The sequence below is a fragment of the Eretmochelys imbricata genome, chromosome 7 (assembly GCF_965152235.1).
Source record: "Eretmochelys imbricata isolate rEreImb1 chromosome 7, rEreImb1.hap1, whole genome shotgun sequence".
Lineage (NCBI taxonomy): Eukaryota > Metazoa > Chordata > Testudines > Cheloniidae > Eretmochelys > Eretmochelys imbricata.
In genome coordinates, this window is record NC_135578.1 from 116473951 (window position 1) to 116486301 (window position 12351).

Consider the following 12351-nt stretch of genomic DNA (forward strand, 5'->3'; position numbering starts at 1 on the left):
TGGACACAGTTGGCAACGGGCTTTGTTGCAAGGATAGGTTCCTGGGTTAGTGGTTCTGTTGTGTGGTGTGTGGTTGCTGGTGAGTATTTGCTTCAGGTTGGGGGGCTGTCTGTAAGCAAAGACTGGCCTATCTCTCAAGATCTGTGAGAATGAGGGATCATCCTTCAGGATAGGTTGTAGATCCTCGATAAAGCGCTGGAGAGGTTTTAGTTGGGGGTTGAAGGTGACGGCTAGTGGCGTTCTGTTACTTTCTTTGTTGGACCTGTCAAGAATTATAACATTCAAAAACCAGTTGGAGAACACTTCAATCTCTATGGTCCCTCGATTACAGACCTAACAGTTGCAATTCTTCAACAAAAAAACTGCAAAAAAACAGACTCCAACGAGAGACTGCTGAACTGGAATTAATTTGCAAACTGGATACAATTAACTTAGGCTTGAATAGAGACTGGGAGTGGATGGGTCATTACACAAAGTAAGCTATTTCCCCATGTTTATTCCCCCCTTCCCCCACTGTTCCTCAGACGTTCTTGTCAACTGCTGGAAATGGTCCACCTTGATTATCACTACAAAAGATATTTCCCCCTTCCCCCCCCCCGCTGATAATAGCTCACCTTAAGTGATCACTCTCCTTACAGTGTCTTTGGTAACACCCATTGTTTCATGTTCTCTGTGTATATAAAATCTCCCCACTGTATTTTCCACTGAATGCAGCCGATGAAGTGAACTGTAGCTCATGAAAGCTTATGCTCAAATAAATTTGTTAGTTAGTCTCTAAGGTGCCACAAGTACTCCTTTTCTTTTTGCGAATACAGACTAACACGGCTCCTACTCTGAAACCTATGTATCCTACAGAGTACCATTTCTGTCGTACCCTGACATTTACCAGGTTATGTGGGCAAATAACCTCTAGATATTTACATAATGGACTATGGGAAGGACTCAGTGAAGAGCTCTTGAGTCTGGAATTTGCTCTTCTCCCCAGTTTTGCTCAGTACAGCCCAAGCCTACCGAGCTTTTGGGCATACAGCAAGGATTTTCCTAAAGGGACAGGTTGAGAGAAGGAAGGGTGTAGTTTGGGTAGTGAGTTTTACTTGGGTAAAGAGCTCTTTTCAGTGTCTTTTTGATACTGTGTGGATTTGATTATTGTACATACACGCAACTAAAGTTGACAGCAGGCCCAATGTATTCATCAAAAAATAAACCCTCCTATGGCAAGCTTGTCCCAGCAACTGGCTTTCAACATGCATGAAGTTGAACGTCCTCCTCTTACCCTTTCAAACTCAAGAAGAATTCAATACGGTATAATTTACCTGTTCCCTGCAGTAACTTCAACACAAGTGTAGAAAGCAGGCTCACACTCAAAATTATTCATCACAATTCCATGGTACCCATTTAGAACATGTTGGTTTATGCCTTTCCGGCGAAAGTGCTCCAAGACTTTGTTTATGCTGTCTATACCATTTAGAATGGCCTGTCATAAAAAAAAATATAATGAATAACTCATATTACTAGACTTTAAGGATCACATGACCTACAAATAATGCTAATCTAGAATTTTTTGTCCTTTGTCTTGCCAGTTTAAAACATAAACTGACAAAATATTTGTAAGCTTATTGCTTGGATTTCAAGTTTGTTAGTGATTTCTAATTGAAATCATGGGTCATTCACGATCTGCCTCTCAGCTGCTCAGTGTCAGCCATTGGGCCTTATGAAGGCCACAGTCACTGATCAATTCTTGTTAGGACTGCAGACAACACATGGCTACCCCATATGGGTGGTGCATGTGAGCTGTCACTGACTTCTCTAAGGCCACCACAAGTTCCCTCCCAGCCACTGACAGCAAGCTCCTGCTTTGGATACAGGAACCAACAGGCACGGTAATTTGAGAGTCTGAGAGCCACCAGTTTTTCAATGCTTTGATAAACTCAAACTGAATTTCAACAAAAAATTTCTCCCTCCAAAACCTGGCTTTAGGCTGAGAATAAATAGGAGATATTTCAGCCCAAAAATCATTCTTTTTCAGAGAGCGATAAGTATTTGAAAAATAAGGCTTATGAAAAAGTTCTGATACTGTGATCTGCAGCCGTAGACTGTTTTTTCCCCTAAAAGATGTGGCAATTATCTTTAAAAGATATGAAACCTTTCCTCATGTCAGATAATCAATTAGTAACTTTCACAAATGCACAGTATCTCACCTTTCCTGTTGCTGCTCTAAGAAGTTGCTGTTTCTTCTCCAAATCCTCTCGTTTTGCAGCAAGAGCTTGTTGTTCTGCATTCTCCTCTCTCCATAGATAACTACAAAATGAGACAAAAACCAGGTTAACATTATTAAGCACTTTGATTACCAGAAAATTCTTAGCAAGTAAAACTGGGTTAAATTCCTTCTAGAGTAGTAATTTTTTACAAATTGAAATGTAGATGTTTAAACCTCCAAAACATGACTGTATTTAAAAATACTTAAGTAGTTATGCCAAGTTAACGACTACACAGCTGGCACTCTTTACATTTTACACATAATAAAACAAATTTTAAATAAATTTACTAACTTTCTTTCACTCTGTAGTTCATCTTTTTTGTTCTTCACCTCATAATACTTTCTGTCCAGTTCTTCAACACGAGCTTTCACCTCATTAAGATCTTGGTCCAATTTCTAATGCACATAAAAAAAATACATCTTTCAACTGTAAAACTCTAGCTTTAAATCCCTCTATTATCCAATTCTAGCTTTAAATCCCTATATTACAATTCAGAATTAATTCCTGTAACTTTTTCCATGATTTGCACTAAAATTACTCAAGTGGTAAGAAAAACAGATCTTCAGAGGTCAGCAGCAGCAGCATGGAGCCTATGAAGAAACTGGGTGCTAACAGCCAGGCAAGAAGGACAAAGAAGAAAACGAGATTTATTTTGTTGATTTGGATGTTCCAGCCACCTTTGGAACTAAAAGGATTAGAGAATTGGCAGAAATACTCAAAACCACCATAGGTTACACTATTAACTGGAATCAAAGAGACACATTACTCCCATCTGCTTGGAAGTTTGTTCCTTCACAACACAAAAATAATAAGCCTCTGAGGCTAAGAATATATTGCATGTTAGCCTTCCATGCTACTCTTGCTATAATCAAGGTTCTAGTGTGTTCCCCAATAAAGTCAAGTACTGGTATTACTTAGCTGCAGGTACTCTGCTAATGCAGCATATCTGGAGAACTTGCCAGTGGATATTCCTCTGTCCCCATTGTCTGGGAATTAAGAGCTTTCATTTATTTCAGCAGCTCAATGACTAGGAATTTACAAGTAATAACTTTATGATTCTTAATATTAGTACTACTATTTTCTGCAGTCTTAAAATCTCTTATTTTTATTGCTCACTTTTCCAGTCTCCAGACCAATTTCTCCAAAACACCTCCATGTTACAAAAAAGCCAGCCAATTATTTCAGCTTGGTTAGAAGCACTTGTGTATATGTCATTTTACACACACGTACGTTTCAGCACTGACAAGATCCTTTTCACTTCCAGAAGAAACAGAGGCTTGAGAGTGGTTTATTGCAGGAACTCTGCCAGTAAAAACAGCCAGACTGGTATGCCATTTCCCTCACTCAACCAACTAAAGAGAATTGCTCGAGTAGCATGGCTCTCTTCCAAAATATGGTTTACACTGGCAGAACACCTTCTTCCTCAGTGTGACTATGTTCATAAACTTTATCAGGTTTCACATTTATCACCAAGTTCAGGAGATTTATTATGCAATAGAGATTGTAAAAGCTGCATCTGTCAGCACATCAAGCATATGGCATTAGCAGTGGGCATACTCCCTGCATGGCCATGTAACTGGTTAGAACTGATTCTTCATTTGTATGGTTTCTCCTGACATACTGGGGGTGTTAAACAGTCTGGAAAAATCAACAACATTAGAATAGGCCACCGTTCAACCTTGATTAAAGGCTCCAACAAAACAGCCAGCATAGTGCCATCACAGCTGCTGTCAATTCTCCCATCCAGAATCAGCAACATTCCTTAACCCTTCATTAATACTCTGCAGTCTTGCTGAACCTTTAGAAAATATGCACGATCTCAGTTGGACAGCAACACAGGACAGACCAATATTCTGCTCAACGTATGTTCTGCAGTGGCTTTTAGCCACAGGACTCATAGGCCTGGGGTAAAGAAGAAATATTTGATCTTTGATCATACGATAAGACAAAATACAATGTCATTATGTAAATGCATGGTAGACAATATAAATGCCCAAACCTTGAATACTGTGTGCAGTTCTGGTCACCCTATTTCAAAAAGATATATTAGAATTGGAAAAAGTACAAAGAAGGGCAACAAAAAAGAGTAGAGGAATGGAACTACCACCATCTGAGAAGAGATTAAAAAGATTGGTACTGTTCATTTTAGAAGAGAGATAACGTGGGGATACGATAGAGATCTATAAAATCACAAATGGTAGAGAGAAAAAGTATTATTTACCTCATCACATAACAAGAACCAGGGGTCACACAATGAAATTAATAGACAAGTTTAAAAACAAAAAAAAAAAAGAAGTACTTCATACAATTCATAATCAACCTGTGGAACTCATTGCCAGGGATGTTGTGAAGGCCAAAAGTATAACTGGGTTCAAAAAATAATTAGATAAGCACATGGAGGATAGGTCCATCAATGGCTATTGGCCAAGGCGCTCAGGGATGGAACCCCATGCTCTCACTGCCCCTAAACCTCTGACTGCCAGAAGCTGGTACTGGATGACAGTCGATGAATCACTTGATGACAACCCTTTTCTGTACATTCCCTCCGAAGCATCTGGCACCGGCCACTGTCAGAAGACAGGATATTGGGCTAGATGGACCATTGGTCTGACCCAGTAGGGCCATTCTTATATTCTTATGTAGTGCCCCAGGTGGAGCATTTAGAAGGCATTGCTACCAATGCCTTCTGGAGTTGTCATATACAAAAAAGGGAAAACACCCATAGTTAGACCGCACAAAACGGTACAGAATATACTCCGCTGTATGGCTGGCCAGCTCCTGTGGCTGGTGCAAAGGAAGGCAAAGTAACGATTCCTCTGGACACCCTTCTAGGGAAGCTAAAGCCCTGTGGGACACTAACATAGTGAATAAGGAATATGACTATATTTTGCTCCTATGCCAAGTATTTAAAAGATGTGGGGGGAGCAAAAATCACCTAATTTTTGAGCCTGTGTTTCAAATGCCTTGTAAAGTTTTCTAGGAAAATTATACCTTAACCTACCACATGTGAAACTTCAGGCAGATTGATTTAGTACTGAACAAAAAAGTTAGGTGTAAGTGTAAAAAGTCAGGTCTAAAAATAAATCCTTGTTTTGAAGTAGGTAGAAACTAGCTTCCCTCCACATGTGAGAGTAAAAGGTAATTTATAAGTGGTTCATATTAAATAGGCACACCCTTATAAGGCTGTAGGGCTTAAACCTGTGCAAAAACAATTACAATTCAAGAGAGACATATAAAAATGAAAATCTAACAAAGCACACAAGATTGCGGAGTGACAACTGATATTTAGCTTTAAACTGGAAACAGGAAAGCATGCAGTGCTAAAGGCCATAGGAAAGGAGAAACAAAGCAAAGAAACAGGCCTCAAGGACTAAAGTTACACCAGACAGTAAACAAAAATATTCACAGAAGCTTTAAAGTCACAATGTGGAAGATAAGAATTTATTTTCATAAATAATATCCACAAAGTTATTATTATTAGGTGATAATTATTATTATTAGGTGATAACGTATGCAGCGTGTCGTTGCCAACATTACACAGAAAAGGTTTTCCTCATGATTGCAAGCGCTTTGGAGGATAGGATTAAAATTCAAAATGATCTGGACAAACGGGAGAAACGATCTGAAGCAAACAGGATGAAATTCAATAAAGACAAATGCAAAGTACTCCACTTAGGAAGGAACAATCAATCAGCTGCACACATACAAAATAGAAAATGACCTCCTAGGAAGAAGTACTATGGAAAGTGACGTAGGGGCATAGTGGATCACAAGCTAAATATGAGTCAAGAGTGTAACACTGTTGTAAAAAAAGCAATCATCATTTTCAGATGTACCAACAGGAGTGTTGTAAGCAAGACACGAGAAGTATTCGTTCCACTCTACTCCACGCTGATTAGGCCTCAGCTGTAGTATTGTGTCCACTTCTGGGCACCACATTTCAGGAAGGATGTGGACAAATTGAAGAAAGTCCAGAGAAGAGCAACAAAAATGATTAAAGGTCTAGAAAACATGACCTCTGAGGGAAGATTGAAAAAATTGGATTTGTTTAGTCTGGAAAAGAGAAGACCGAGACGGGACATGATAATAGTTTCAAGTACATAAAAGGTTGTTACAAGGAGGAGGGTGAAAAATTGTTCTCAACCTCTGAGAACAGACAAGAAGCAATGGGCTTAAATTGCAGCAAGGACGGTTTAGGTTGGACATTAGGAAAAACTTCCTAACTGTCAGGGTGGTTAAGCACTGGAATAAACTGCTCAGGCAGGTTATGGAATCTCCATCATTGGAGATTTAAGAGAAGGTTAGATGAACACCTATCAGGAACGGTCTAGGCAATACTTAGTCCTGCCACGAGCTCAGAGGACAGGACGAGATGACTTCTCAAGGTCCCTTCCAGTCCTATGATTCTATGATAACAGTTACTTAATGTATCCACTGCAAAGATACCCCACACGCTGTATTTAAGTTTGATCCTCCTCCACATGTCTTTCATCAGAGATTTAGTGAAGTGAATGATCAGACTCCATAATGGTGATAATTTCTTTATTTTTTTCTAGAGAACTTTTCCTTTAATACTACAGCAGCACAGAGTACGTGACAGAATTTAAGGAAACTTCTTCTGCACCAGTATTTCTCTTAGGTATTACGATTCAGTGTTCTCCAAATTCTTATCCTTCCCTAAAGCATCACACAGAAGATTTTGAAAGCAGATGTTCTGAATAACAAAGGGCACACATTAAAACACAAGATAGTCCCTCTTCTCTTTTGTGCAGATGGGAACTGATTCCTGTTGCATACAAAGTGCTTTGCCTATATTAAGGCTTGTATAATTATCTAACAGGGTTCAAAGGAACACGCTCTCAAGCCAAATGCAAAATCCATGCAAGATGCAGTTGAAAGAACAGTGTTTTTGTTTTAAATAAAAAATTAACAGAAATATTTCTAAGACTTAAGAAAAATTTTGGATCAAATTATCCATGAGTGTTGTTAACTGGCAGAAACAGTAATACATGGGCATGCTGTCTTAGAGGATGTTGCTGAATGCTGTCTAGCTAATTTTTTTCCTCCCTCCAAAATCAGGAAAAAAGAAATATATGGTGTTGAAGAAAAATATCTGAGAACAGGACTCTAAAATTAGTGTTAGCATGCAAACATTTACAATAGTGCAGGACACAATAAGACCCTCCTCTTGTCCTCTAGATTTTAAATAGAAATAAAACTCATTCATTGAAACAAATCCAATTATGAACACAGAGTTTTGCCCAGTAGTGGGCAACCTGTGGCCATCAGGGTAATCCGATTGTGGGCCGTGAGGTATTTTGCTGACATTGACTGTCTGCAGGCACCGCCCCCCTCAACTCCCAGTGGCCACGGTACTGTGTTCCCGGCCAGTGGAAGCTGTGGAAAGCGGCACCTGCAGGCAAAGGGGCTGCAGGGACATACTGGCCGCCGCTTCCCACAGCTCCCATTGGCCGAGGAACAGAGAACTGCGGCCACTGGGAGCTGCAGGGGGTGGTGCCTAAGGACAGTCAACATCAGCAAAATGTCTCACGGCCCCCAATCAGATTACCCTGATGGGCCGCATGCGGCCCAGGGGCTGCAGGTTGCTCACCAGTGGTTTAGCCTTTCCTCTCAAAATATCTCTGCAGTAATAACTCAGAACTCCTTACACTGTATTGCTCCAGATTCTTCTCTTTATTAGCCTCTGTATCTTCTAAATCTTTGTGTATTGCTGCAATCTGTCGTTTTTTGTCATTGATTGCCTGATCTAGAGACTTGAGTTCCTTTTTAATCCATTTATCCCTCTCTTCTTTGGAAGTAAACTGGCTTCCTCGGCCTTGTTTTGCATAAAGATCTGTTCTTTCCTGGGTAGCTTGTGCTAGTCTAGATCAGAGAGAGAGAGAGAAAAAATAAGTTTCTTTATAATATGTCAAACATATTTCATTTGAAGATTTTATTCAGAAGATCTTCAAGAACAAAGTGCTATCAAATTAATTTTAAACTGTTAACAGTGGTCAAAAGACACTTTGAATTATTTTTTGCAAGCTGTATAATCATCTCAGAGAAAGCTTTAAAATGAGCAAAGCAATTAAGAGGCACCAATTTACTGTTGTACTGAATTTTCATTTACTCTCCATGGGTTTTTTAAAACTTGAAAACAAGTTCCTTTTCACTTATCAAGTTTGCCTTTTTCTAATAAGTAAAAGATCCTCACTTTGTTTCTTCAAGAACAGGGCAACATGGCTCTGATGCCTCCTTGTTCACTAGTAAATCACTGATTCTTTGAACAAAGCTTTAATAAGGTTCTTGAGAAACAACAATTATCTTCAAACTCAGTGCCGCTCCAAGCAACAAGCAAATATAACACAGGGCCACATAAGCACCAAATGTGTGTGCTTTTCATTTTATTTTTTTAATTTGTTGGCAAAAGGGGTATTTCTTTGTAAATAAAAAACCATTTAGACAAGTGCATTCTCTCACTTTATAACAGCTGTAATGTATGTACAATTTTCATTATATACTGCTTTGGCATTATTTTTCTTGCTCCTTTTAAAATGGTTTAATTCCTTGTACTGTGAGCCACAGACCTAGCAATTCCTCGCTCTTCTTTTTCTTTTACACTGTTGAATTTGGGTTCCGTTTCTGCTAGCTCTTTCTGCTTCTCCTCAATTTTCTCAAGAAGCTTCTGTCTCTCCTTTAAAAGTCTTTTCTAAAAGTAAACAAAGTAATATTTAATACCAGTAACTTAGTAGATCAACTTTGTATAATCATTAAATTAGTGAACTTAGTACGTCATTTCTGGAACATATTTTATTATCTGTAAAAATGCTAGATGCTTGTCTGACACTACACAGCTTTGTTACATGACAGAGGTAGGTTCAGAAGCAACCCTGAATCAGCAAGATTTGAGAAGGTGCAGCTACACTAGGAGGGTAACAAAGATAGTACAGGCCGAACAGTTGTACTCAGTGCTGCTACACTGACTAATCTTCTTTCAGACAATTCACAACATCGTCCCTTTAGTATTTACCATATGCTTGAAAAAGATGAGGACAACAGCTACAGCTAGTTGATTTTACAGTATGGGGGCAGAAAGAAATAACTGATCTATTATCATGTTTTACAGCACTCAAAAGTACGCTACACACTTCAGGGCACAGAACTCTTGTATTGTTGTGAAGTTCTTCCAATGTAATTAAATCTTACATCTACCCAGGGTTGTGAGTTCAAACCTTGAGGGGGCCATTTAGGGATCTGGGGCAAAAATTGAGGATTGGTCCTGCTTTGAGAAGGGGGTTGGACTAGATGACCTCCTAAGGTCCCTTCCTACCCTGATATTCTAGGATTCTATTAGTAGGTATCATAATACCTTAGTATTGATAATACACGCATAAGTTATAGCCAAAAATGTGATCCATACAAAATATTGAATTTGTACATTTTATTCTTGCAGCTGCTTCTCACCCTTTGTTCACTGTTGCCAGCTAGTTCATCTTGCAAGTCCTTAGCTTTAAGTTCTAATTTGGTCCTCTGCTTAATCTGCTCCTGTCGCTCAGCACTGAGTTGTTCCTTCTCCTCTTTCATCGCTGAAATCTTTGTTTTTAGTTCTCGAACTTGTCGTTCAATATCCTACACAGACAGAATTATGTAATTAAACACACACAAACACAGCTTGATCTAATCCATATTTCAGTACCCATTAAGGGAATTAGCACAAGACAGCTTTATTATTTAACCCTTAAGATTAAAGAGAATGTGAGAAGAAAAGAATAGTCACCACAATATGAAGTCCAAAAATCTTTAAAATTAACCTTAAAAATAAGTTGCTTCTTTAATTTGCTTTAAAATTTAGGAACACCCATAGGATAACTCAGATTCCTAGGCCAGAGGAGTCTGTTGTGATCAACTAGTCCATTGGTTCCCAAACGGCGGGAGGGGGGTGGGGGGGGAGGGGGGGTGAAGTGAGTGAAGAAATTCCAAGAGGGGCATAGGCTAGCTCCCGGCCCCTCCCCTCCTATCCACCTCCCCCGCAGCCATGCTGCCACAGAGGCAGCAGCTTGCGCCCATCCACCTCCCAGGCTTTCCAATAAGCCTGTCCTGCTCTTCTGAGGGGCCTGTTAAGGGGGCAGGGAGAGCGGGGGTTGGATAAGGGGCAGGTGGTCCCGGGGGGTGGGGTGGGGCAGTCAGGGGATAGGGAGTGCTTGGATGGGATGGAAGGTTCTCGGGGAGAGGTCAGGAGACGGTGGGGGGGGGAGCTGTGGATAGGCGTGGGAGTCTGGGGGGGTCCTGTCGGGGGTGGGTGTGTGGACAGGGGTCGGGGGCAGTCAGGGAACAAGGAGCAGGGAGGGTTGGATAGGGGGTGGGGTCCCGGAAAGGGGCTGTCAGGTGACAAAGAGCAAGGGGTTGGATGATGGTAAAGGAGAGGTGCGGGGTGAGGGTTTCTCAAAAATTAAAGGGGGAGTGATGCCAAAAAATTTGGGAACCACTGATCTAGTCTGACCTCCTGTAAAATACAAGCCATAGAACTCCCTCAAACTAATTCCTTTTGAATTAGAGTACATCTTTTTAACTATACAGCCTTGATTTATAAATGGTCCGTGATGGGGAATCCACTATCACCCATGGTAAACTGTTCCAATGACTAATGACTGTTTTAAAAATGTACATCTTATTTCCAGTCTGAATTTGCATACCTTCAACTTCCACCCATTAAATTGGTTTATCCCTTTCTCTCCTAAACTGAAGAGACCATTATTAAATATTTGTTCCCCATGTAGATACCTGTAAGGTTGAACAAGTCACACCTTAACCATCTCTAGGTAGACTAAATTCTTTGAGTCTATCACTATAAGGCATGTTTCAGAGTAACAGCCGTGTTAGTCTGTATTCGCAAAAAGAAAAGGAGTACTTGTGGCACCTTAGAGACTAACCAATTTATCTGAGCATGAGCTTTCGTGAGCTACAGCTCACTTCATCGGCTGCATACCGTGGAAACTGCAGAAGACATTATATACACACAAAGACCATGAACTATAAGGCATGTTTTCTAATTCTTTAATCATTCTCATGGCTCTTCTCTGAACCCACTCCAATTTATCACTATCCCTCTTGAATTGTGGACTCCACAATTCAGTATAATATTCCAGCAGCGGTTGCAACAGCGCCAAATACAGACTTAAAATAACCTTTCTACTCCTACTCGAGAGTCCCCTGTTCATGCATCCAAGGATCACATTAGCTCTTTTGACTACAGCATCACACTGGATGCTCAAATTCAGCTGATAAAAGACCACGAACTGCAAATCTTTTCCAGGGTCCTGATTCCCAAGATAGAGGCCCTCATCCTGTAAGTATGGCCTACATTCTTTACTCCTACATGTATATATTTGCATTTAGGCATATTATTTGTCTGGGCCCAGCTTACCAAGCAATGCAGATCAGTCTGTATCACTGACCCGTCCTTCATTATTTACCACTCCCCAATCTTTGTGTTGTCTGTAAATGTTATAAGTTATGATTTTATGTTTTCTTCAAGGTCATTAATAAAAATGTTAAATAATGTAAGGCTAAATACCAATCTCTGAGGGTCCCCACTAGAAACACACCCGCTCAATGATGATCCCGCATTTACAACTACATTTTGAGACCTAGATCAACACTACTACCTTTATAAATCAAACCTGTGATCTCATTTTATATGTATCAAATTGGTTTGACAGGATTCATTTTCCATTGATCGGCATTAAATAATCAAATAACTCCAAATTCTGTGTTTAAATTCACTCAGATTTGAGATATCTGACTGAAATGTTCACACACACAAAAAGTGACCCGAAAGACTTTTCAAGGCAATTAGACTATGTATAGTCAATGCAAAAACCTTGAGTTGCTCATGTTAGTACACTGCTTCTAGATTTTACCTCCATTTTATCTCTAGCATCTTGTTGTGCATCTCTCAACTGCCTTGATTTTTCTCCACTTGTCTCTCGTTTGGCAGAAAGCTGTACAGAAATAATATTGCTTAATGAATAAGTTCCATTTTTGAAATCACTCATTGATTCAGAAAGAAAATGTTAATTTGGTACATTAACGA

At 39.8% G+C, this 12351-nt stretch overlaps 1 protein-coding gene across 2 annotated transcripts in view; it reads right to left on the reverse strand.

Moving 5' to 3' along the window:
• Window positions 1–12351, reverse strand: part of SMC3 (structural maintenance of chromosomes 3) — a 51646-nt gene that overhangs the window by 15861 nt on the left and 23434 nt on the right. For both annotated transcript variants that reach the window (XM_077823175.1, XM_077823176.1), the window contains 7 exons: window positions 12179–12259; window positions 9723–9887; window positions 8846–8967; window positions 7928–8141; window positions 2550–2653; window positions 2199–2298; window positions 1314–1474 (listed from right to left, as the gene is read on the reverse strand). In XM_077823175.1, the coding sequence (XP_077679301.1) occupies window positions 1314–1474; window positions 2199–2298; window positions 2550–2653; window positions 7928–8141; window positions 8846–8967; window positions 9723–9887; window positions 12179–12259 (947 nt within the window). The remainder of the gene's footprint in view (window positions 1–1313; window positions 1475–2198; window positions 2299–2549; window positions 2654–7927; window positions 8142–8845; window positions 8968–9722; window positions 9888–12178; window positions 12260–12351) is intronic.